The 27,265-nt window shown below is 43.7% G+C and overlaps 1 protein-coding gene across 3 annotated transcripts in view; it reads left to right on the top strand.

Annotated features, from left to right (window-relative positions):
- TNFAIP8 (TNF alpha induced protein 8) overlaps positions 1–27,265 on the top strand; it is a 107,847-nt gene that overhangs the window by 51,598 nt on the left and 28,984 nt on the right. The window contains exon 1 of one of the 3 annotated variants that reach the window (XM_014796558.2): positions 19,616–19,835. The exons of the other annotated variants lie outside the window; for them this stretch is intronic. Coding sequence (XP_014652044.1) covers positions 19,763–19,835 — 73 coding nt within the window. The 5' untranslated portion in view covers positions 19,616–19,762. Of the gene's footprint in view, positions 1–19,615; positions 19,836–27,265 lie in introns of those variants that run through there. 3 annotated transcript variants of the gene reach the window in all.

The following is a 27,265-nucleotide window of genomic DNA, read 5'->3' as shown; positions in this document are numbered from 1 at the left end:
AAGCAAAGCTCCCAATATAGGTAATATGAGATTTACGTCATCATCTTATTTTGCGTTTACATTTGTTTGTATAGTACTATTTTTTTTTTTTTTGCCAACCAAGGTAGTTTCATATGTTCATTTGTATACATTGTCTATAAATGAGCTCTGAAATCCCACTACCTCAGACCATTAGGGTTAACATCAATTTGCATCCTTTGGGATCAATACTCTTCTCAGTAGGTAAGGTCTTTGTCTTCCCCTTGGAGCCTGAGGGCACAGACCCCTGTGGCCCTTTGGTTTGTGGTCTTGAGGAGAGTGGTGCTCCTGGCAGAACTCTCTGAGCTGGCCTTGGTGAGAACCTGAGGAGCACTTGCTCAAGGAAATTCTATTATCCAAACTCAGGGCTGGTAAGTCAACAAAGCAGATACAGAAGTACAGATATTTATGTGGGGGCTGCTATGAGCAGTAAGTGGGCCGTAAGAAAACTTGACATGAAACATTTCTACATTTCTCGCTTATGAACAAGTATTTGCATATGGATGATGGACAATGATAGTGCTCAGTTGAAGATGCCTCCAAAGACAGCCTAATTAAAACTTTAACTGATTTCCCCAGCTTCCAGAAAGTCATTCTGTTGGAATTCAGTGTTTCAGCTGTAAGACTGCAGAGTGGAAGTGCAGACATGCAGTTAGCCACGTGCTGTGTGCCTTGTTAAAAGCAGCACCAAGAGGACTTTGAACACATCGTAAGGCAAAAATCTGGCCTGACCTTAATAGATCAGTGCTTTCCATCGTTGATTTGCCCCTTCTCTGCTAACTACAGTCATGCATCGCTTAACGACAGGGATATGTTCTGAGAAATGTGTTATGATGCGATTTCGTCATTGTGCAAACATCATAGAGTGTACTTACAAAAATCTGGGTAGTATAGCCTACTACACACCTAGGCTATGTGGTGCTAATCTTGTGGGACCACTGTCATATATGCAGTCCCTCATTGACCAAAATGTTGTTATGCCGCCGATGACTGTACTTAATAAATTCCTATCCTTTACTGAATGTGTCCCTGAGCTCCTCACCACACCCTTATCTCCTGGGAGAAATCCCAGGGCAGGCCTGACCTGGCTTCTGGCTCCTGGTCCAGATTGGGATCTGGAACTTTTATACACACACCTTCCCAGCACCTTGTCCCACCTTACAACTCTTGTCCTTTCTACCCCCTGTCAGGAAGGTAGCCACCCCTCTGTGGCAGGGATTTTCTCACACGGGGTCCATCAGGGATGGTGGGCAGCACCATGTTAGGAGTGAAGGAGGAAGCTCAGGGTCCCAGGTCCTACCTCTCAGGCTTTCCTCCCTGTCTGTGCCACTGAGGTTTCTCAGCATCCCCCCGTGGGGTCTCTACTCTCAGCTACCACTGCCATCAGATAGGCAAGAGTTGGCCCTGCAGGAGAGGGGGCTTCCAGGCTGTGCTCTGGCCTTTGTTAGTCAGCAAGCTTGAGGAAATGGGAGAGAAAGGGTTAGTCAGCTGTGCATCCTCGGCTCCTTCACCTGCTGTCCTTCAGGGGCTGGGCAAGTGAGGTTAGAAGTCCTCAAGCATGCTTCTCATTAGCTGCCCAGGATATTATATCAATTTTGGCTCTTATTATTCAAGAAAGAGAAGCCCCAGTTTAAATTGGCCTCGTACAAAAGAGAATTTTTTATTAGCTCACATAACTAGAACCAGATTTGATTTAGCAGTTCGGTGATGTCAAGACCCCATTTTTTTTCTGATCTGCTTTCTGTACTTAAGTTTCATCCTCACCTACTTCTCTCATGGTGCTTAAATGTCTGGAGCAATTCTAGACTTCATTATCCACAACACACTGTCCAGAAAGAGAGAACTGCCTTCTAGCGGCTCTATCAGAGGAATGAATGACCTTTTCCAGAAGCCCTTGACAAATTTCTGTTGTCTCATTGACCCAAATTGGGCCATGTGCCCAATCTTAAGCCAGTTTATTGGCTATGGAATGTGCTGTGTTGATCGGCTTAGGCTTGCGTTGCATGAACCAGTCACTCTCTGGCAAGGGGGATGGGATTACTATGATGGAGTTGAAATGGTCAGGGCTGAACCTGAGACTGAGGAGTGAAGTCAGTTTCTCCTCAAACCACACAGCTGCTACACAAGAAGCAGGAGATGGACGTGATGTCAAGTCAGCCGCAGTGTCTACTACACAGGCCTCCTTTCACTGTGGTTTTTTTTTGTCCCTGTTGCTTCTTATTTGGTGACTGGCAATGGTATGACACAGTGAATGGGGCCCCGCATATTGGATTACCAATCTCCCCCCATGACAAATGACACAGATGCTATCAGGGAGAGCAAGGACACAAACTCCATGAGCCACAGCAGCACTGCAGAGCAGAAAAGGAAAGTCTCAGAGGCTGATAAAACATCCCCAGGGTACCACAGACCTGGATGGTGAGCATTGAACAAAGATTATAAGAACTAGAGGAAATTAATTACAGGCAGCTTGTCAACTCGTGGTAATTATATGTCCCCATAAAATACTGAAGTCCAATATAATTTTTTTTTAAAACAGTGTAATAAGGTCATATGTTCCCATAAAGAATACTCTTACATTTTATAGATATGAGCTTAATTTCCATATTTGATTATTTTATCTGTTTACTGGGCTTTGGAAAGACTTTGAAGCTGCACACAAATAAATGAAATAGGGCAATCAGTCATCTAGAGTTTTACTTAGTTTACTCTGGATGAGACCTCCAGGAGAAAGGCTGTCTAGGGCAGAGAAAGGGGTTGGGCCAGCATTCAGAGAGCTCTTGGGGGAGTGAAAGGCATGGTGATGCAAAGAAAAACACCGCTTTTGTGATGAGTAAGTTGGAACAGAAGAGGTGCCAGTTTATCTTTGTAGATGGAATCCATGGCTGGGGTATAGGATTCCAAACTCCAGAGCCTCGTCCCCAGCCAGCCAATGTTCCCTGCTACATCCCTGAGGGAAGTATCTGCACAGAGGGCCAACCAAGGCAGAGGAGCTTTTATTATCAGTGGGCTTTGACCGAAACCCTCCTAATGACCTTGAGTGAGCTGGACCACCCATGTGTGTCACAGAAATCAAGTCCAGGAACACTGACTGGGCTAGACTGCAGAAAGTAATGGGTGTCTGAAGGCATGCTGTGCCCCGAGGGGCTGGTCGCAAGGAGGACACCTCCAGAGTGGAGGTCTCAGAGATCTAGGTTCTAGTCCCTGGTAAAGCACTTGTATGATGAGCCTTTGGACATGTCGTATCAACTTACTGAGCCTAATTTCTCATTTGTGAACAAGTTTAAGGAATGAAGTGATGGAATGAGATGACCTCAAAAGCTTCCTTTGAGCAGTAGTTCTTTGATTCTTGAGCTCTGTGCAGGGTGTGATAGGAAATGTCATGTGGAACTGAGATGATGTTAGGGGCGGGGACTTAATCCTCTGTGCCAGGACATACGGACAGACGGGTGATGGCGCTGTTTCTGTATTGCGTGTTACAAATGTCTTATAGCTACCAAGTAGCTCAACTGGCTGGGTGCCAGGTATATTGCTCCAAGTTGAGTGTTGTTAGTTGGATACTACAGATACTGCAGTGTAGCCACAGCTCACTGAATAGAGGGGTTGTTTCCTTTGCCAAGTCAGGCTTGGATATTGGCTGCCAGGCTTGTGTTCTGTGACTTCCAGATGTCAGGGATCTTGCAGGAGCATTGTACATGAGGCGAGATCAGCTGGTGACTTGTGGCAGACACTTCTGTTAAAAAGTGGTTTCAAAGCCATGGTCACATGGCTTATCCAGGGACTGGTGAGCCCCCTGGTGTTTTGGTCTCCTGTTTTGTTAAGAGTCTGATTACAAGTGGCATTGCACACTGTTGTGGTTTATCATTTTTTAGTGATCCTATTGCTCAATAACCCACATGTGCTCCACTCTGAAACGGTTAGCCCTGGAGCTCTGCCTTAGTGGGAGAGAGGTTGTTTGTCTGTGTTTAATATCAGTCTGTATAAACCAGTGGTCCCAAACTCAAATGTCTGCAAGAACCAGGCAAGACATGTGGATGTGTAAATACTGCTTTTTATAAACAATTGGAAGTCGTGAGGCCTGTGGCAAACTGGCAGAGAACAGGTGCCATCTAAAGGCATTGATGTTCAGATGAAAACCAAAACTTATCTGGCCCAAGAAGACTCCTGTGTGAGCTGGATTCAGTCCCAAGGCTACTGGTTTATGATTCTTGGGCTGTAAACCAACTAACTTCAACTATCTTTGATAGGTTTGCTCAGCTTCAAGATGCCAGATTTTATGGATGTGAGCCTTTTGTAATTTTTGTAATTTTGTTTGTATAATAGTTTTTAGCTTTTTACCTTAGAAGACTGACTATGGCTGATATAAGTGGGCCACCATAATTTGTACCCACAAATTAGAAATACTTCAAAAGGAATAATGTCCTCATGAAAATCATTTTTTTGGTTCATGGCCTTTGGAGGCCGAATCAATTTACAGAAGCGGAGATGGAAATCTCAATCAAAACAGTTCTGACTATTTTATATCATTTGAAAAATTTGCATCACTCAAGATAAGGAACTCTAAGCATCTGAAACTCACACTCCTGCCTTGCAAGTTGTCTGCTGGGTATATTCACTCCTCTTTGTCTTTTCTTGGTGTTAGGCAGGCATGGGGTTAGTGACCAGAGTGGGATTGGCAGAGAGAAGCTTGTGTTCACTCTTTTTCCAGCTCTGCAGCCCTCCCCACACTCTTCATTTCTGCATGCCTGCTTTCCACCTGGGACATCCTGTGAAGTAACAAAGAAACCAGTGAATTCATTACCTCTTAGATGTTAGTCATCCACAGGCCTTTCCTCCAAGGGACACATATTTTAAAAAGAACCTGATGGTAGAGCAGAAAACAGGGCAAAGTTTAGCCCAAAGTACCGCCTCTCTAATGAGAGTATTTCCTGTAGCGGTAAGAGGATAATTTGGGCCTTGGGAGCCTCCCAGGCGCCTCAGAGATAACACCTTGTGTTGCTTTGCTTCAAGTGAGACCTGCCTGACTAGCACCAGCCACTGAGCAGGGAGGGGGCTTTGAATTTATCCTTTTTTATTTACATTATTCAAACTCGTATCAGAGTCCCTGCAAATTCTTGCGAATGTGTTTTTGTAGAGATTGATGGCACCCAGCTTCCTTGTGTCTGGTGTTGGCCAGTGAGAGAGTTATGGGAATTTAAATATTCTTTCAGCAGAGCTGCTCAATTAAAGCTGTGCTAAAATTGTGTTCTTTTGTTAGATAGTGCTTTCTCCTCAGAGTATCCTCTCAACTTACTCTTTTCAGTGAGACTTCATAAATGAATAGTCCACCAGTCCTCTCTCTACTACCTTAACAACATTTATTCTGCAATCTGTTGCAATTTGGCTTCTATCTCTAGTCATGTTACTAAATCTTCTTTCTGAAAGATCCCCAGTGGCCACCCAATCATCATAGCCATTGGCCTTTTCTTTAGCTTTCCTTTCTGACCGGTTATTCTTTCACCTGTGGACTGTTACACGTGCTGTTAACTCCACCTGGAACTATTCTTCCATCTTTTCTTCCCCACCTCCCCTTCCTTTGATGGCTGATTCCTTGATCCTCAAATCTTAGCTTGGGCGTCACTTCTTTTAGGAAGCCTTCTTTGATGACACCCTCCCCTAGGTCTGATTTAGGTACTTCTCCTATGAGCTTTCATAGCACCTCATACATTTTTTTTATTGTACTTATCATACTATATTTTAATTAGTGTCCTTCCCTCTCCCCCACTGCACTGTAGTGTGTGAGGGCAGGTACCATAGTTGTTTTATCTATACCATTTGCCTTGTACCTGCACGTGGTAGCTGCTCAATAAATGCTTGCAGAATGAAGAACTACATAAATGAAGATGACATCTGAACAGCGGCATCTACAGCTTCCTCTAAAGCAGACGATGAGCCTCTGGTTTCCTCCATCAACCTTTGGTTCTCCCTAGATCCTTTGGACCTCCAATTGGAAGACGTAGAGAGGGATGTTAGGAAATCCTGACCATTCACGTTCAGCCACTTGATGACCAGGCAGTGACTCTGCATTGCGTATATTGAACAAGTGATGGCTACCTGTTGATGAAACCAATGGAAAAGATGAATTTTAAGGGTTCTGACCACCAACAGAATGGGAAACACATTGTTCAGGAGACCAGGCAAGTGGGTAGTAATGATTTTATCATTATCATGGAGGAAGAACTTGAATATCTGATTGGCCAGTGTAGGGAAACATAGACTAAGAGTGAGAAGAACTGATAAATGCTGTGTAGATACAAAACCATCTAGACAGTGCTGTACTTTCTAGGCCACTTATGGAATTTTCAAGGTAATTTTAACTACCTTGTAAATGCAATTGCACTTTAGTGATTTTACAACCCAATGTCCCTCCTCTCGCTTCTACTATAGGTAGAGTCTATGTGACTCTACTATATTAAGGACGTTTTATCTGTTCTGTGGATCTATGTATTGGGACAGGCTTTCTAGAGCATTTAAGAAGAATGTGAAATTTTGATCACATGCATCTTTTTGTCTGCTGAAATTGGGGAGAAATTATTCACTGGATGTAAAGACAATGAAACGTGAGCAAAGGTAGGTTCATATCTATAGTACTGAATAGTGTGATTAACAACAATAGTCTACCTTGTCAAAAAAAAAGTATATTCCATAGCCTTTGTTTAGTGAAGAGGAGATATTCTATGCAATCTGTTCTAGAGATATTTTCATCAAAGACTGTGAGCTTTATAGAAGCAGCAGCACTCCCTGGAAGAGCCCTGGTTGTATGGGACATTGGTTTGCTAGAAGAGGCTGGAGCACATCCCCAGACTGGTTGTCTTGCTCAGACCTCAGACCAGATGTGCGAAGTGCAACTCCTCGTCTTCCTCCTTGCCACACCTGTTCCTCCTCCGGACTTCCCCTTTTCTATTAATGTCCGGCTCTGTCTTCCTCCAAGTCAGCTAGGCCCAGAGCCTCTGAGTCAGTTCTGCCCTCTGCTCTCTTTTTTTTTTTTTTGTGAGGAAGATCAGCACTGAGCTAACATCTGATGCCAATCCTCCTCTTTTTTTTGCTGAGCAAGATTGGCCCTGAGCTAACATCCGTGCCGTTCATCCTCTACTTTATATGGGACACCGCCACAGCATGGCTCTACAAGCAGTGCGTCGGTGTGCACCCGGGATCGGAACCGGTGAACCCCGGGCCCCCGCAGCGGAGCTCGCGCACTTAACTGCTTGCGCCACTGGGCCGGCCCCCTGCTCTCTCTTACTGTTCAATGTCCCTCTTCTTTTGGAGTATATGGCATATTTGCCTTGCAATATAATTATTTATGCTTGGCTTAATCAGACACACCATAATATAGAGAAAAGCTGCATGGAATGAGGTCAGAGGACCCACATTCTAGTCTCAGTTCACACTTAGTCCTAGGTGAGTGACCTTGGGCCAGCCACTTAATCTCTCTGAGGATCTGTGTCCTCATCAGAAGCAAATGGAGCCAATAATACCCAAGTTCCTTCCTCACGGGATTGTTATGAGGGGCAGTGGCAATGTATGCAGAAGCACTTCAAGAGTTAGAAAATACCACCTTGCTGAGATGTAGTAAGAGTAGAGATATGTTCTGTAACACCCCTAGCATAATACCTAGCACGTGGTAGGTGCTTGATAAATTATACTTGGTATTGCTGACAATATCAAGACATAGTTTAATATAAGCACGTGAATAGTTTGGTTCTAAACTGGGTTGCTGGCTCAGAATTTGGGGCTATGGCCAAGTGGGTCTGGATAACAGAGTACTTAGGACAACCAAGGCGCTGCCTTTTTACATTTACAGATTAATCTCATCCATTAAGAAAACAGATGACAAGGGGCCGGCCCGGTGGCGCAAGCAGTTAAGTGCGTGTGCTCCGCTGCAGCGGCTGGAGGTTCGCCGGTTTGGATCCCGGGTGCGCACCGATGCACCGCTTGGCAAGCCATGCTGTGGCGGCGTCCCATATAAAGTGGAGGAAGATGGGCACGGATGTTAGCCTAGGGCCAGTCTTCCTCAGCAAAAAGAGGGGGATTGGCAGATGTTAGCTCAGGGCCGATCTTCCTCGCAAAAAAATAAAAAAAAAAAAAAGAAAACAGATGACAAAATTAACTACACATTGTGCAATGATGGATCCCAAATTGGCTTTCGAAAACAGAGCGTATTGTCAACACAAACAGCCTCTGAGGGGAAGCTCACTCCTAAGAGACTTGCTTAATAGATTGTTTATCACCTGAGAGAAGTTCATGCCTTGAGTAAAGAGGTGTCTCGAATTCCCATCTGGGATTTATTAGTATATATGCTTAGGTGGCCCAGTGCTGGATGTTCGTTCTTAACCTAAAAGAAACAAAGCTCCCACTCTGAGGATGCTGAGGTTGCTCCTCTTTTAAAGTGGGCTGCTATGCTGGTACCTTGCTGGCCCTGGAAACTCTATCACCTGAAATGGAATTTTGTTCAATCCATCTTATTAATGGTTCCTAGGACAACTGTAGTAGGTTTGATAGGTAGCTGGTAAGGTTGCCTCTATAAAGATAAGCACAAGCCATTAGTTGAAGCCTAGACTCCAGTGGCTTCTACTGGGATGTTTGCATTTGCTCAGCACTCTCTGTTTATGAGGATGTTAAAGGAAGTGCGTCCATTCTGTGCATGTTGTAAAACAGAAGGTTTGCAGCTGTCAGAATATTTTCTTCTTGGCTGTTTTTCTGATAGATTTTTTGGTAAACCTGATAGATTTATGAATTGTTGCCGATTACCAGCCTCAGTTCTCCAGATGGCTGCAATGCAAATTTTCTGTTTTGTTTTCTTTCTTTGAAGATAGCAAATATTTATGTGCACAGTTCCTTGTAATGTACTTTTTGTGTAAGGGAAAATTAAGCTTATTGTTTTATGTTGTCATAATTCAATATTATGAAATAATTAAATGATTATTTTATTATATAGTGCCTTCAAAGTGTCTAACGTGTGTTCTACTCTCTAGAAAGGAGAAAAAAAAAAAACAAGGTATAATCTTGTGTTTTAAATAGCTTACAAATCTGCCTCAGAAGACAACTAGCATCAAGATGATCAACTTTAAGTGTAGTAGAAGCTCCCTGGAGAAGTATAAGCTCACTGTAGGTTTCAGTAGGCTTTATGGAGGAGAGTTGAAACTGAGCAAGGCTTTGGGAGGGGTAAAAAAGGGTGTAACATAACAGAAAAAGTACACCACAAGGTGTCATGATTCATCGTAAGGTTTGTTTCAAGTAATTTCCAGTTAATGAAAACAAGTGTCAAAGTTTCTGAATGATTATTTACTTTTCCATTCATTCATATCTACATGCGTGGGGGTGCACATTCACGATTTTGCCTCTAGTAGAGTCATTCACCGTCACTTGCATTGCCATTGCTTCCTTTGGGAGAGAGAGGTTGGGTGGTTCAGCTGGCATCCTGGGTGCCTTGCCTACAGTCTGCTTATCTCTGCTGCCTTCATGGGTGCAGGGTCCGAGGCAGCCAATAGTTGAGGCAGGTACAAACTATTGTATTATCTAGCCTCAGTGGGCATTGGAATTTTCAATCCATCATCTCATTTAAGGGAATATGTTTTGGGAGGGAGTCTGTCTGTCCTTCAGGGATAAGGATATTCCTAGACAGGGTGATCCTAATCCAAGATGCCAGGTGCTAATGGCAGCTGGAAACATGTAGACTGGAGCAAAGCTTCCCAAATGCTCTTCACTCGTGGCGCCTGTAGTGTCTCCATAATTTTTTAATGTCATTTTCTAGGGTGAAAGAAATACCTAACAGTTTCATTTGTGGAGTACTTAGATCTAAATAACTTAATAAGCATTTATGTACTAATAATTTTGTAGCCATGTGAAAAAATAATACACATAAATTAAAAGATAAAAAACAATGTTTTTATTTTATTCTTCAGCACAGTTACTTACTAATAGAATGTGTGCCCCTGTTGGGCCTTGCATGTTTCAGTGAAGATCCAATCAGTAGACAAACCACATGATAATTTGAACAGGGAAGTTTAATACAGTAGTCCCCCTTTATCCTGGGTGATACGTTCCAAGACCCCCAGTGGGTCCCTGAAACCACGGATAGTACCAAACCCTATATATACTATGTATTTTCCTACATACATATATAGGATAAAGTCTGATTTATAAATTAGGCACAGTAAGAGATGAACAACAATAACTAACAATAACATAGAACAATTATAACAATACAGTAGTTCTCACATCCCGCGTGGTATGGAGCAGGGTGATGGGAGATTTCATCATGCTACTCAGAATGGCACACAATTTAAAACTTTGAATTGTTTATTTCTGGAATTTTCCATTTAATATTTTCAGACTGCAGTTGGCTGCAGGTAACTGAAACTGCGGAAAGCAAACCGTGGATAAGGTGGAACTACTGTACAAAGAAATATTTACTAGCAAAACTGTATGGCAGCTCCTCAAAAAATTAAAAATAGAATTACCATATGATCTAGCAATTCCACTTCTGGGTATATACCCAAAAGACTGGGTATATATCCCAAAGAACTGAAAGCAAGGACATGAACAGGTATTTGTACACCCATGTTTATAGCAATATTATTCACAATAGCCAAAAGGTGAAAGCAACCCAAGTGTCCATTGACAAATGAATGGACAAACAAAATGTGTTATATACATACAAAGGAATATCATTCAGCCTTAAAAAGGAAGGAAATTCTGGGGCCGGTCCGATGGCATAGTGGTTAAGTTTGCATGCTCCGCTTCAGCAGCCCAGGGTTCGCAGGTTCGGATCCCAGGCACAGACCTATGCACCGCTTGTCAAGCCAGGCTGTGGCAGCGTCCCACATATAAAAAGTAGAGGAAGATGGGCACGGATGTTAACCCAGGGCCAATCTTCCTCAGAAAAAAAAGAGGAGGATGGGAAACAGATGTTAGCTCAGGGCTAATCTTCCTCACAAAAAAAAAAAAGGGAAGGAAATTCTGACACATGGTACAACATGGAGGAACCTTGAGGGCATTATCCTAAGGGAAATAAGCCAGTCACAAAAAAGACAAGTACCTGGTGATTTCACTTATATGAGGTGCCTACAGTAGTCAAATTCAGAGACAGAAAGTAGAATGGTGGTTGCCAGGGACTGAGGGGAGGGGAGAATGGAGAGTTAGCGTTTAATGGGTACACAGAGTTTCACTTTTGCAAAATGAAAAGAGTTCTGGAAATGGATGGTGGAGAGGGTTGCACAACAATGTAAATGTACTTAATACTCCTGCACTGTACACTTGAAAATGATTAATATGGTAAATTTAATGTGATGTGTTTTTTCCCACAATTAAAAATAATAATAAAAAAGAAAACAAACTATTAAAAAAAAAAAGAAATATTAACTGATAAGGACTATTAGGAAGTAAAGAGAATTCTAAAAATAGAGGAATAGCAATGTAGGGAGCAGCCACTTCCGCTGGGTTTGAGAGAGAGCACCAAGCACGAGCTTCCCTCTTTGCTACTCCAGAGCTCCTTGGAGAGGGGAGGGCTGGCCAGGGCTCCTTGGATGGCAGAGAAGTCACTGTGTTGCTGTGCTGGTAGAACTTGCTGGAAATCCACTCTCTAGGATGCTGAGGAAATCTGTTCATGGGGAGGTTCCTCACTGGAGGCACTCTGCTGCAAAACCGCCTGAGGGGGATGCCAGCAGAAGCTACTGAAGGCTGGGTGGCGCCGACCTCCATGTACAGCAGGAGCCAGTTGCTGAAGAACGGTCTGTGCCCCAGGAGCTGGGTGTAGGAGGTGCCATGTGTGCTGGCAGCAGTTTGTGGCAAGAGCACACCAGAACCAGGAAGGACAAGTTCTTCCTGTTAATATCTCTAGAGCGCACTCCACTGACAAAGCTTAGAATTGTACCAGCTGGCAAAAGAAAAATGTATTTAAGGTCCCATCTTTATTTTTTCACAGTAGGTAAAGGAAGGGTGATTTTGGAGCTGTGGGGCAATAAATTGATCACTGGCCACCTCACAACTTCTCAAACCTTGAAATCAGATTCGATCCCACTACTCTAATTTCCTGGTCCACATTACTTTTCATAATAGTTGCTTTCTATCACAGCAACTGCCACAGCCTAGCTTTGCGAAGAAATGATGTCACCAAAAGAAATATAGCACAATCTAATGTTACACTGTGAAATAGCTTGAACTAGTAGTTCATGAAGTGTCTGAGAGATGTTGAATAATGCTATGTTCCCCTCAAAAATTTAAAATATCCTGCAGCACTCCTGTGAGTTTCCTGTAGTGCCCTCGGGCACCACGGCACACATTTTGGGGATCTCAGGGCTAAAATCATGAGTCTCTTTCAGCAACCGTGACCCATAATACTCCAACATATGAGAATCTAAGGTGCCAATTTGGTTAAGAGTACAGAAGAGTCATGTGTAAAGTAAAAATTGCACGGGGTCAATATTATTTTTGAAAACGTCTTAGGAAGTTACCAGATTGGAGAATAACATACCATCTTCCAGTAAGCATAAGACTTACTGTACAAGTGTTTCCTTTAGCATTGGAACAGGTTGCTGTTTCTTTGGGACCAGATAAAATAGTTGGCTTTTCTTTAGAGGCACTTGGATATGAAAAAACACATAGCCTTAAACACAACATTCGCCATCAGTGCATGAGATGCTCACAGTGCGAGAAGCAATGCAGAGACAAGAGTCAGAGAGGGACCAGCAAATCCCCAGCTCTGTCTCATGCTTACTCTGCCAGCATTAAATGGAAGCGTGGCTGATGCACCATTTAGATTGTTATGTTTCTCTCTCTTTCTGTTTTGGGCTGATTGTACATAGTTGAAATTGAGAAAGCTAAATGGTATATGATAGGATGTTGCTTAATTCAGTAGTAAAAAAAATGAAGTAGATTTCAGATTAAGAAGGTTATGATTTTTAGGTTTCTATTTCTACTAGGAAATGTGTGGACTTAAGACCTTTTTTTAGGCAGGCAGGCACACTGTTCATATTAGCAGTTTCTCAGAAAATACATTCATTTTGGTGATGTCTACAACTTTGTGAATCATAACTATGACATATTTCTATAGCTCTTCTTTAAGCAGAAGCTGAATAACTTCAGTTTTGGAACCTGACCTATTCAAATGGAAAAACTTCTGATCCATGCCTTCCAGTGCTACCTGCAAAACAGCCTCCTCTTTCCCCCTGAAACCCTGTTTGGATCATTTCTGCTTCGGTTCACATTTTCGCCACCTGCTGAGTTTGTCTGTTGAGTTTCAGCCTTGGCTACTTTCACCTGGCAAGCCTGTCCAGCCATGTAGCTTCGCCTTCCAGCCTTTTCTGTCTCTTAAACAGTGACTAGTTGGCACAAATGTTAACTTAATAGAGATTCTACCCGTGTCAGAGACTCAGTGGAAAAATCAAATTATGACAACTTGGAGCAGATTAGACTTTCAAACAGATCTCAGACGAGGAGTCTGTGGTCCAAATTGCACATATGAGGCACTAATTTTGTTTTCTTGTGGATTTCAGATTTTGTTCAGAAATCTGAATAAAGCTAATTAACAATGCAGGCAAGTAGGGCCATCACCCCACCTGTCTTGGCATCGTTTTCTACCCCTTAGAGTGAGCACATGGAAGAGAAAAGATTGTCACTGCTGCCGCCTCAGCCAGAGCTGCTTGCTTCTGAATTCTTCACAGTAATCAATAACAGATGTGTGGCTGGCCCTGGAAAATTGCATAACTGTCTCACATTGCATTCAACTGCAATCTGCTAGCCAATATGAGGGGCTCTCCACTAGGTTATTAGAAAAGAAAATTCAGTGAAAAATCTGGGTTTCTATCGTCACAAAATTATTTCCTTGCTGTAAGGAGTAAAAGCAGCGGTTAGAGTGGAAATAATTTGACAATCGCTGCCCTTAACCTTGAATTTCAGTTCATTATAAGGAGAAACTTTCTAATGATTAGAAAGGAAATGGGGCTGTCTCTTAAAGGAGTGTCTCTGTTCATAGAAGTAATCAAGGAGATTCTGGATGAATGCTTGTCACCTGTGATGTGTCTAGGGGGATCGCGTCACCAGCCAGGTGGAAAAGATGAGAGTAAATGACCTCTAAGGTTACTTCCAAGCCTGAGTTTCTGTGACTGTGATCGTTGATCACTTTTTCCTCCTGTTACTTTCCCTAAGGAAAGCCAGGGATTTGTAGGTCAGATGTGACACTGTGCCTTCCAGGCCCAGTCTCAGCCCTGCCTCTCTTCTTCCTGGTGAATCCCTTCTGTAGCCCCTCTCGTGTTGACCCCATTAACCTGGGCACGGTAAGGAGGTTCAGCCCTTTTATTTTCTCTTTATATTGCTGGACCACACACATTAAGTTGCCACACTTTCTGGAATATCTGTAGGGCAAGCATTTAGGGCTTCCAAATAGATGCTCCGCAACCTAAAACAATCTGGTCTTACAAAAGTGTTTGGAAAAGTGATGAAGGGGGACTTCATAATTTTCAGTGCTTCGTCACATTCTTGGCTCATTTCATATTGTTACTACCTGTTAAATAAGTGGCATTATCCTCATTTTACAGATGTGCAAGCGGAAGCTCAAAGAGGTTAAATGGCTGGCCCATTTTTAGCAGAAAAGTGAGAGAAGAATGAATAGAAAAAAACCCGTCAATCAAATGCAAATGAGGCAGTGCTTGCAAGGCTTATGGTAACAGGCCAAATCTCCCAAATTGAGTGGATGTTCTTTTCCCTGCTCCTGGCAGCCTCATATCCGAAGAGGTTTAGTTAGGGTCATGACTGAACTTTTAATTAAAAATAAAAAAGATTTGTAGTTTCATGTAGCTGAATAAATAGAAGCTATTGAACTTATAGCTTATTTAAAGCATTGAATATCAGGAATGGAATAACTTTAATTTGAGGCTGTGATCTAAGCATTCGAGCAGAGCGATTTGAGCAGTCTATGCTAGAATCATGGCCAGCTCAAATTCTTTGGGTCTCTCCTAGTATAGCAGTCTTTGAGTTATTCTTCTGAAAAATAAAGGACTTGAATGTTACCTGAGTAATTTAATAGAGTGAGCAAGTCTGGATATAGGAGACAGGAGGCCTAGACTGCATTTACTGTAGTCTAAAGAATATTATTACTTAGTTTTGTGACCTTGAGCAAATCATATAACCTCCCTTTCTTTAATTACATATCTGTAAATGGGTATGATGACCCAAGGGAGCTAATTGGGAAGTCTGAATAAAACCTATATAAATGTAAGGCATCATTGCTAAGTATTATAAAAGAAAGACCATAGGTCATAAATTCTTCAGATAATATTTTCAGACCTGATTTCGAGTGTGTGTGTGTGTGTGTGTGTTTGTGTGTGTGTGTTTGTGTGTGTGTTTAATCATCTGCTAAAAGCTTTTCAGCAAGGAAGACTTCTTAGGACAGAAATAAAAGCAAACAATGAAAGCTGAGGAAACAAGTGTACCCCAGATGTACCGTTGTCTCTGTGTGCATGCTCCCCTCAGATGTCAGCAGTTCTTCCCATCCCCTCAGAATTATCCACTCACACCCAGAGCGTTAGTGAGCAGGTAGGATTTACTGAAGATTCGCAGGGGAGACTGAGGAGAGGGTTTACCCATAGCAAGCTTCAAATCCCCAGGCAGGGCCCTGGGAGGCAGCTTTCTCCTTCCTCCATATCCATACTTATCCTCAGTGTTCTTCCTCGATTCACAGCAGTTCTGCCCCACTCCACACTTCCAAGCTTCCCACCCTCACCCCAGTACCCAGCAATGCAGAAGCATAAGGCTGCTTGAGGCACAGGGCTTGGCCTCCTGAGAAGGTGCATAAGTGACCTCCACTGTCATTTGAGCAGCCCCTTCTCCATTTCTGGTAAATAAAATTTTCTCAAGGCAAGGAGAGCAAGATCACCTAGACTAGGGAGGGGCTATGGAGAGACACTCATTTCACCCCACCTCTCTTTTGGGGTTAAATTGAAGAGAGTGTCTGAGGAGGATAAGAAGCATGCAAAGTCTGCAGCCCCAACCAGGTGAGACCAAGAACACAGATCTTTCCCACGTATGAGGGGAGAGATTGAAAACCAAGTTTATATGTAGATCATGGAAGTCTTCAAACTTTCCAGGGTATAGACATAATGCAAGAAATGTTGAGCAAAACCTCAAAGTCAAATAGAAGAAAGCCACTTTTTATATTAAGTATAAACAACTCCTTTTTTTTTTTTGACCTAAAATGTTATAGGTACCGATTCAGCCTCTTGTCAGCAGAGGCTGACATTTTATGTCTACCCAGCCTCAGCAGGGTAGACATAAAAATATTGATGAAGTGACTGTTTTCGTGACCTGGGGCTCTTAGACCAAGAAGCTGTAGGTATATAATTAAAGAGACGCTGAGTATTTTTCACTGCAGAGAACTTACAGCATTCTTGACTGTAAGCAGAGTATGTGATATGTCCTGAATAAACTGCACCTTCTCTTCTCAGTTCTGCTGGTCTTCTCATTTTTCTTTAACTCTGTGGTCAGAATTACCAAAATTATACCAGTAAGCTCCAGGTGAGCAGGGCCCATTTACATGTGACACATGTAAATATTTGATAATACCTGAGTGACTGAGAAAACCATCAGAATCTTAGCCAGCATTTTAACTCTCCCACCTTGACTCGAAGGTGAGAGATCCATTACTAAACATGAGTAGGAGTTCAACATCCTATTTAAATACAGTTTGGTAATAAATGAGAAATGTTGCTAACTTAGTAGCTATTTTGTATCAGGTGTTCTGTAATAGATTGTTGGTGTGACCTCCAAGCATATTGCCAGACTAAAGGATGTTTCTTAAACATAGCAGATGTGAACAGGTTCCACCTACAGGAGGTAACAAGTCATTATGATATACTGGAACATTATTCACTAGGGCTACAAAGTAATAAAAGCAGAGCAAAATCGAGATGAAGTGACCAACCTGGTATATATCTGGAAGCAGCAGCAGACCAGGGAAGCCCCAGAGAATCAGCTGCCCATTTTGCAGGGTGGGGGCATGGGGCAGTGTAGTTTGCCCAGGGCAGATGGCTTTGAGGTTATGCAGGTGACTGAGGAGCATCCTTCTTCACCTACTACAATCTTTTAAAATAAACTGAGCTTTCCTTCCTCTTGAGCTAGACCAGGACATTCTTCCCCAAGGTGACTGCTGGATTTCATTTAAATACAAAAGAAGTTTCTTTCCAGGTTTCCTGAGGATCTTGGTGAATGTTCAAAGATCCACCGAGCTGCTAAAATGACTCTAAATTGAATTCCAAGGCTGACACGGCAGCGCTGGAACTGTTCATTCAGCAGTTGTTCTCCTTGGCTAACCTGAGCAGGGCCAAAGGCGTTTTTGTGAACCCAGTGCAAAAACAAGCAGGGCTTTACGGATATGTATTTTAACACACCTTAATATGGTTTGTACATAATTTGACTTGCAAAAGAACATTTAATAAATAATTCTTATGGGGGCACTGTCTGAAAGCAGAAGGTGTAAGTGAGTCCTGCCTGAGGAGGATGGGGCCTGGAATTTGGGTTGTCTGAATTTGCATAATCATCACCTTGGAAAGGCACTGCATCTTAGTCCAATTATAGATAAATGAGAGCTATCTTATCTGTGTAGTGCCTGGCCCTGGTGAGGGCCTGCAGGGCTCCTGGTGGACATCTGTGGACATCTGGACTTCAGTGGGGGAGGGCAAGGACAGATGGTGTATGTTGGGGGGGGTGCTCCCAGAATGATTCCTTGGATAGGACAGGAAAGGTCACTTCTGACTGGTGAGGGAGCACCTCTGGGTTCAGAATGATCCTCATGTGTCCTCCCTAAGTTTGAGGTTACTGAGTGGAGGTATGCATCTTAGCAGCTCCTGACCAGCATGTGTGGCAGAGGGGACCATGCACTTAACTGAGACTTTCAGAAGGGTGCAGCCTGTTACCCTTTTGGTGGTGAGGTCAGTTTCCGGAAGGCTCCACAACACTGATATTTTCCAGATGTTTCTCCTCTTCTCTTGACTGGCTATGTCTTCCTCTCATCATCCTGCCCTTTCAGTGAAATTGAGATAAAATTCTGCTTAGGGTGTTAGGCATGTTAGAAGCACTCAGCAGTAGGAAGTGATTTAATATCTACGCCTTATATTAATATTTATAGTAACCTTCACTGCTTGTGAATAGTATAAACATTTTTTACTATTCAAACCCAATATTGAAATGAAAAAAAACCCAAGTATCTTTTACAAAAATTTACTTTTAATGGTGCAGTAGTTTGTAGTAATCTGTATAGTTTGTGGTTTTTGAATCATTTTTTGCTTATATTACTTTATTTAATACCAAACATAAATCTGTGAAGTAAATACTATGTTTATCCTCATTTCACAGATGAGGAAAGGAAGGCCCAGAGAGATTAAATAATTTGCTCAAGGTCATAAAAATAGTAAATTTTAATTTAGACTCTTTAAATCCATATCGTTTGCATATTCTTTCCACTAAATTTACCATAGTGCCTCTACTCTTGTTTTTTGCCCATATGAAAATAGGAAATGAGGAAAAAGAAAGCAGCTGGAAAAAAAATTATTAAAAGAATATAACTTTTCTTACAACTTCCTAATCGATCTTTCAGGTATGTTTTTGAGGACCTTTTGCCTTAGATTGATAATAAAACTAGTGCTCTGCGAAATACCTCCATAAGACAGATATATCAGTGGCAGCTCTGGTCCCCACTTCTCCGAAGGAAAAACCGAGGTTTCACGAAGCTAAGACGCCTTCCCCTCGGCCAATCGTAGGAGCCTGTGGACTGGACCAGGGGGCAGAATTGCGACCGTTCTTAAGGCTCTCCAGACTCTATTCTGTCAGCATTTCAAAAGCCGGAATACACCACCCCCCACTCGCGTTTTGAAGGAATTTATGCCTGGCTGTCGCGAGTGGGCGGGGAAGGATCGGTGCACCCGTCTGAGGTCGCCCCTTTGGGGTAACCGCAGTGAAGTTAGTGCGCACCGGCTGGGGTTTGAGTAAGAGTGCTCCCGCGGGTTATACTGAATGAGTAAGCCGCCTTGGCTGCTCTTCCCTGTAAAGGTAAGGGGTGGAGGCCGCCCCCACTTTCTTCAAAAGGCCCCCCCCCTTGGGCTTGTGAAGCTGTCTGTGCTTTGTGAAGCAGGACCTTCTAGCCACATGGACCAATATCCACGTTACTTTCCTGCAAAAATAACATACAAAACCGAGCAGCTTTAAATTCCTTAATTTGGGGCATATAAGACCCCAAGACAAGGAAAGTTAAATGGGCGTCGAAAAAATGTAACCCAAAGATTCAGAAGCATTTCTTTGCGTGTGCATTTTATTATTTAGGTAAAACTGCAGCGCGCGCCGAGATGAGCCTTTTTTTCTTCATTGCACATTTATTTCACAGGCGTAGCTGTCTCAGTTACGTTTGCCGGCGGCACCCCTCTGCCCTGGCTCTTCGGAGTCGGGCTGTGGTCCGGCCTCCGCCCCACCTGCGTGCGCCCGGGCCCCGCCAGCCGCGCCAGGTCCCTGCGACAGGCTGGGGCGCGCGGCCTCAGGGGCGGACTCCCGCCGCTGAGACGCGATTCGTCACTCTTGCAGAACTTTCCCCCTGAAAATCCCTGCATCAGAACCAGCCCTCCCGCCCAGGGAGGTTTTGATTTTAGTGGCTTTCCTTCCTTTTAATTTCTGTCGTCGTGTGCGGGTTTTGGCTGCGGAGCAAACTTGCAGCTCATCTGGGTACATGTCTGCGGTAATCGCCCCGGCAGCGGGTTACCCTGACACCATGCACTCCGAAGCAGAAGAATCCAAGGAAGGTATGATTTTGATTTCTGTGGGGGGCTGGCCAAGTTCCGCAGAGGAATGTGGGGGAAGGGCGTAGTAAGGGAGCAGATGAGAGCTGTGAAGTGAGCGGTGGGTACTTTGTCCGCTTTCTCTGCGCCTTCGCAGCGCAGTTAGGACTGAATATGCCGAACTCTGTACCCTTTTCGCCCCGCTGCCGTTCAGAGGGGAGAGGAGGAAGAGTCGGACCTAGCTCAGCCAGCCCGCTAGAGGCAGCTTTTAAGATTTCTCTGGAAACGAAAGGGCCCCAGTATTGATTCCAAGAATGCAAAATGTACTTGGAAAAGCGCTGCCTGCCTACATCAGGACAGCCGAAATCCGCATCCTCTAGAAGAGCCCTAGGAGTTGACGGTCTCTTGAAAAGGGTTTCAGACATTGGAAACGCCGTGTGTTTCCGGCTAAAAGGGGAAGCTGAGTGAGGAGGAGAAGTGAAAGATCTTTTTTAGGGGAATAGGTTGGTTGGGTTCTCCGCTGCCCACCCCCCCCTTGCTGGCTTTATCAGCATGAATTCATTTTGTTGGGAGCTTAAGGGGGCTGAGAGATATGAGGGGGGGCCTTGTGCAGCTTGAAACTTAGGAGAGTTTGTTTCTAACTTTGCCGAAGCAAAGAGTTTCATTTACTTCTAACAGAGAACGGTGACAGAGCTGGAAAAGCTCCAATCAAAACACAATTATACTCTGGTGTTAGTTCGGGGAGTTTATTTGTGTGTGAGTGCTTGTATGCTTTGTTTCCTGAAACTTTATGTATACAAAAGGCCTCTTGTAAGTGGGGGTGGAAGTGGGGCTAGTTGGGGAAAATTAGAGAGTAAGAAAGGAGACTGTTCGAGATTGTGAAATTCCTTTTTAAGTAGCCTCTTGGGAAACTGGTAGGTTTCAAGTCAATCACAGCAGCTTCGGGGGCGAGAGGAGCCCCATCATTTCTCCATTTGGTAGATATCAGTAGGGAGAGCCCTTGAAACTTGTCCCCTTCTGTCTTTTATGGATTCCCTGCCCAAAGTAAAGCTCTGTGTTTCATAATGGGGTCTCTGTGGGCTGACGTTTACCTAATTATGCTATTTGAAGAAAGCAGTAAAAAAGAGGCTTGTTTAATAGAAATATGGGGCTGGTGTGAGTGAAAAATGACAGCCAAGAGCATTGTTTTTGAGCTTGATGCAGAGCTTGGGGGATTAATTTCCCCGCTGTGGCCTCTGTCCTGATGGAGCTATGTGCTGATGGATGCTTTTCTTTTCTGTCTTTTTAACAGCAATTTATAGTAAGTCAAAAGTAGTTGAAGGCAAATAGGGAACCGGCTGAGCGAATCCAACAGTGAACTTTTGTATGAATTACAAGTAGCAGTTAAATTACTGTTTTCTCCCAGGCATGTTTTTCCTTTCTTTTGGGAAAAAGGGAGTAGGGAGAAAGTGGGAAAACAGTATCCCGAAGTATATTATACATTCCTCTAGCAGCATCCACATTCTTCCCCCCTGCCCAGCTCTCCAATTGCAGGCTTGAAAACTGCAGTGTGAAGTGGTCCCTTAATGGTGCCCTCAGGCTTGTTCCTCACCGTACCCCCACTTGCCATCATTTACGTTCTATGGATCTGCAGCAAATTATCTGGCCTCTGTGCTTTTTACAGAAAGCCCAGAATGTTTCTTTTAAAGTAATATGAGGTGTTAGAGTTTTAAATTGATGTCTATTAGGATTGGATATGGAATAACTCTTGAGGGAGATTGATCAAATACATTACCATCAGGTGGAATCATTGTAGCTTCTGCCAGGAAATAAAGGATGAGTGTGTGTGTATATGTGTATGTGTGTCTGTGTGTCTGTCCTGGGCAGTTCTTGCAAGGCTGTTTATTGGCTGTGATCTAGATCCCCCTGTTTAGCTACCAACACTCAGATCTCTATGAAAGGAGCTATGGTGTGTAAATAACTCAGTTATTTTACTTCTCTATCCTTACTAATTCTTTCACCTCTCCCTAGCTTCTTTTTTCTCCTGACAAACTTATGTATCCCATTTAGTGTGAGATCACCATGAGCTCTCCACAATGTCTGCATTGCAAGAAAATTACCTTCGGATGCTTCATGCCTGATTTGCTGTAATGGGAGATACTTTTAAGTCATTATTCTGAACCACAGTTAGAGACTAGTATACTTTGTTTGGGGTTGAGTCTGAAAAAAATATCAAGTCGGATTCAGAGGTCCTTGGAGGCCAACATATTTGTGTATGTGAGTGAACATAGAAGCCAATGACTAGGGATATTGTTAAGCCATCATAGCTTGGAACGTACTTGACTCCGTGCCAGGAGTGCTGAACCTCCATCCTCAGTCTATAGCCACCTTCTAAAGAATTGATTTAATTTTGCCTCCTTAGAAATGAATAGGTGATTGTGCTTGAGTATTAAGCCGAGAAAAATAATCCAGGCCTCACTTTATTAAGAGCTGAATGAATTTAAGATAACCAGGCATAAATGAATAGGAGAGCAAGAGAAATGAAGGAAAAACCCACTTTACCAAAAAAGGGAAGGCCATTGAAAGGAGGATATCAACTGTTTCCAGTTGATGGGGGCTTCCTGAGGGGATGCGTTGATGGCCACATTTTTGGCATTCGATTGCTTCCTATTGAGTAAATTACTTAATTACGAAGTAGGAAAAATGAATGACAGTTAAGATCTCTGAGGACCTTTCTAGTGCTAAGCACCAAGGGATCCAGGCTTCCTTTGTGCTGGTTATTGAAGCTTCAGTACCAGAAAGCGAGAAAAACATTGTTAAGAAGGGGTTGCTTTGTGAACTTGGAAAAGACTAAGGTTGAATTGTGAGTGAGCTCAGCTCCTCCTCCATTGCCCATAATAGCACTTCCCGCCACCACCTCACCCAGTTCTCTCATGCCTCACCAGACTTGCTATTTCACAAAGAAAACAGTAGCCATTAGACAACTCCCTCAACTTCCTGCTCCCAGGCTGACGGACTCACCTTCACCCACACCCACCCTCCCAGAATCTGTGGAACAAGTGTTGTCGCTACTGAAGGTTATTCCTTCTACCTTGAGCTCCTCACCACACCAGTTGGCCCATGTCTTTCCTGGCTCCTTCCCTTCAGCGGATAGATGTGCTCAAGCTCTCCACTTCAGGGTGGTGGCATTGCTGGTCCTTCTGTCTGAAATATCTTTCTCCCTGCCTGACCCGCTTTTCCTGGTCAGCTCCTTGGAGAGGCTTTTTCTGAGCCCCCAACCTCAATTAGGATCCCATATTGCACTCTCTCAGAGCACCTATTCTTTTCCTCGCTGCCGCTCACCACATTGTTTAGCATCTTTTCTCTTGACCACAAGCTCTTGAGGGAAGACCATGTCTCTTTTATTCCTCGCTGTATCTCCAAGACCTACACAGTAAGAGGTGATCATTAAATATTTATAAAATGAATGATCTCCATTCTTTAAAGATAATCCTCAACAACTTTGTCCAATTATAGGCATCTCTCTCCTTTAAAATAAACCTGTTTTTGTTTTTTTTTTTTTTAACTCTTATGTGGTTTCTTCTTTCTCACTCTTTGTCATCCCTCATCCCACTGAAGTCTGTGTTTTTCTCCACCGCTCCATTGAAATCGCCAAAATCATCAATGACTTCCCGGGTACTAAAATCACCAGTGACCCAGCATTCGTATTTTCGCCCTAATTTTACTCGACGTTTTCTTGCAGCATTTAACACTAGGAGACCAGTGTCCCTGAAATCCTAAACTCCTTCCTTGGTACCTATGACACTGTACTCTTCTGATTTCCCTTTTTTTTCCTGCCTGTTTCTGTCTAATTTCCTGGACCTCCAGCCCGGGCTTTTCTAAGAGCCACCTTTACAGCCAGCTGCCTGATAAATACCGTGTTTTGAATGTCATATACGTACTTCAAATTCAGTAGGTCTAAACTGAGCCCATCGTCTCCTACTCTTCACAGATCTGATCCTCCTTTTGTATTTTCACTGCATATCATTGCTGTCTTTTTGGCTTCCAAACTACAAATCTGCAAGCTGTCCTGGACCCTGCCCTCTCCTTCATCTTCAGCTTCCAGCCAGCGCTTCGTCCTCCTCGTGATCTGTTGAATGCATCTTCTTCTCTTCACCTCCCCTGTCCCTGCATTGGTTCATGCCCTCAGCATTTGTGTACTGATGATTACAATAACCACTTCTGTCATCAGAGTTCTTAGAAGGTTGTAAGAAATGGAGATTGATTCCTGCTCTCATAAGCAGAAGAATTGATGAAGTATATTGGGTAATTCACACATCCACAAAAAGGCTGCAGAATTAGCCTGGAAAATGCAGCAGGAAATGCAGCCAAGGACGTACCCAAGAATCTTCTGGTTACGACCTTGCCACGGCCTTCACCTCCTCTGTATTTTTCAGTTCTGTCACTGCTGGGACTCCAGATGTGGCTGGATATTTGGTCATCCTCAATGTTCAAAGTCCCAGAAATAAGCCTTCTGATTCTGCAGTGCTAGATTGTGTACCTGCCCCTTGCTGCCCATGGGAGAGGGAACTTCTGGTTCCAGCCTTGGTGGTGGGGAACAGCAGTCTGACTCCTTCCACCACTTGCAAAATGAGGGCTTCTCCAGAAATAGGAAGGGAGTTCTGACATGGGTCACCAACATAACAGCAGATATCTACCTCACCATCGGACTGGTCTGACCAACCCTAGTGTTGCCCTGTTGTTTACTCCCTTGTTCCCTCATCAAGTGCTGTTTCCTTTGTTGGCGTCACTCTCTTTCCCTTCCTCAACTGGGTGATATCTACAACTGGACCCAGTTTGGAGTAGATGCTCTTTCAGGGTGTTCCCATAACACCCTATCCTTCCCTCAGTTGTACCATGTTTTCATGTATTATGGTTATTAGTTTCCTTTTCCTTTGCCTCCATTTTATTATAAGCTTTTTGTGTGTGTGTGTGTGTATGAGGAGGACTAGCCCTGAGCTAACATCTGATGCCAATCCTCCCCTTTTTTTTTCTTGAGGAAGATTGACCCTGAGCTAACATCCGTGGCCATCTTCCTCTACTTTATATGGGACGTCACCACAGCATGGCCTAACAAGCGGTGCGTCGGTGTGCGCCCGGGATCCGAACCTGCGAACCCCGGGCCGCCGCAGCAGAGCGCGCGCACTTAACCGCTTGAGCCACCTGGCCCACCCCTATTATAAGCTTTTTGACAGCAAAATTTGTGCATGTTTTTTTTCTGAATCTCCAGTGCCTGACCTAGGGCCTCTCATACAGAAGGGCCTAATAAAGCATTATCAAAATTAATTAATCAATTTAAAATGAGATTGCATGACATGATGAAACCTTTTAGAGCACTGCTTAGAAGTTGTCTAGCCTCACTTTATAGGAGTAGTGCCTTCCAAACCTAGGGGACAAACCTATTTAAGATTTCTTAAGTTCTCCAATAAATACTTGCAATGGCAGAGGCAAAACAAGAATGTGTCTTTCATCACTGGGGTCAGGTCCCACAGTGGCTTGCCAGCATCTCAAATTGCCTTGAAGACTGAAGAAACAGTTTTGAAACTAAAATGTATTGAGCTCTTCCACGGGCCAGACATAGTGCTAAGCATCTGGTTATGTCTATTATCTCATTTAATATTTGTATATTAACCCTTTGTGTTAATACCACATAACAATTAAGAAAACCGAGGTTCAGAGAGGTTAGAAAATGTGCCTAAAACCAGAAAGCTGGAAAAGGTAGAATCAGGATTTGAATAGAAGCTGATTAGCCATAGAGCCTGTGCTTTTAACTCTGACACGGTACCTCCAGGAATGTCCAAAAGCTGCCCTCCCCCACCTTCAAGTAAGCTTGGCCCTCATGAGGCTGCTCCCTGTGGTCCTGTGTCCACTCATACCCCAGTTTGAGAAGCCAGGAGTGGAGAGACCAAGTGTCTTGGAGGAGAAAGAGAAGAGCCCAGGCCCTGGCTCTTTCCCTGCCTCTCAGCGGCACAAGCAGGGAGTCCTGAGTGCATCCTTCTGCCCCTGATTCAGGAGGTCTAGGAGCCCTGGGTAGGAGGCACCTGGAGCCCACTGCAGTGAGAGGGACCCCCCCCCCCCCGCACCTGTGGGACAAGAGAGGGACCTCACTTCCTGAGGCAGTGGCCAGCTTGAGAATTGAGAGCACCCACTTCCCTGGTCACTGATGTGAAACAAGGTTCAGTTACAGGTGTGTTATATTATCTTGTGACTTTGTAGCATCCACTGAGTTTCAAATTTCTTTAAAATCTGCAAGATGTGTATACACAAGTAAGTGATTCTCAGCACAGTTGTGTTCTACTCAGTTAATTTGTCATGTCTCCTGATTATATAGTGATTTGTTGGGAATATGCACAGGCATTTGCATTCTCAATTTTAGCCCTCCTCAGTTTAAATGTCATTTAACAGGCACCTAACGTGTTCCTCAGTGCTGCTGCAGTAGTTTCTCTGGGCTCCAGGTTACCTTGAATCCATCTCATCATAGTCCGCCATAGCTGGAATCCCCAGTTCCATGGTGGGTTTTCAAGAAGCCGGTTTTGATCAGTCAGCTTGCCAATCAAGTAACTGAGGTCAGTCAAGTGCCAAGACAGAGATATGCCTGAATGCTGCCCCCAAGCACATTGTGCCAGCAGGCAGCCTTGCAGAGCCTTCCAGGGACCTCATGGTTGCCCCACCTCCTGGGATTACTACTCTTCAGGGAACTTCCACTAGAAAGAATGGGACCAATACCTAGCAGAGTATTTATCATAAAAGAGAAAAGTTCAGTTGTTCCATGGTGGTGATTTACTGATATCCTCTTCTATAATCAAAAAGCCCAATGGTAGACTATTAGGCTGCCACACCATGTAGTGTCCTCAATGTTTTAACCCTATGTGGTGTGGCAGCTATATAATAGCATTCGTTGCTAAGTATTACTGTACCAGTTTTTTCCTCTGTTCCCTTCCTTGCCCAGCCCCTGCTTGGCAGAGGGAATGAAGAGGAAAGGAGGTGAAGCGCAGTGGTTGGGCTCTAATGAAATGCATGGCACTTGGTGCGGCTGACCTTGATGGCATGTATAATGTGAAAGGTACAGCATATGCTCTGAAACACTGGACTTTGATGTGATTACATTTCCTTTTATGTAATCAATTAGCCTTGGAGTGTGGTGTGCTGACAAGGACTAAAGTGGAAAATGCATTTAGAGATCTGTGCCATACTGTCTCCTCTACAGTGGATATCACGGGTAACCTGGCATTGCCTGGCACCCCCAGCTCTGCAGCTTAAGTATATTCAGGCCTTTTTCTTCCTCACTTCTGAAATTTTCATCAGACTGAGTATGCATTACACCTTTCTTGATGCCATTGAACAATCAGGATAACATGGGTGATTAAATTCCTTGCTCCTGGCTATTGGTAATCCAGGAAGTAGCCAAAAAGTGGGCTGGTGAAAGAGAATGCAGT

Source organism: Ceratotherium simum, chromosome 4 (genome assembly GCF_057802395.1).
Source record: "Ceratotherium simum simum isolate JZ-2026a chromosome 4, ASM5780239v1, whole genome shotgun sequence".
NCBI lineage: Eukaryota > Metazoa > Chordata > Mammalia > Perissodactyla > Rhinocerotidae > Ceratotherium > Ceratotherium simum.
The sequence above is the reverse complement of the archived record's forward strand: the minus strand, read 5'-3'. Positions and strand labels throughout refer to the sequence as shown.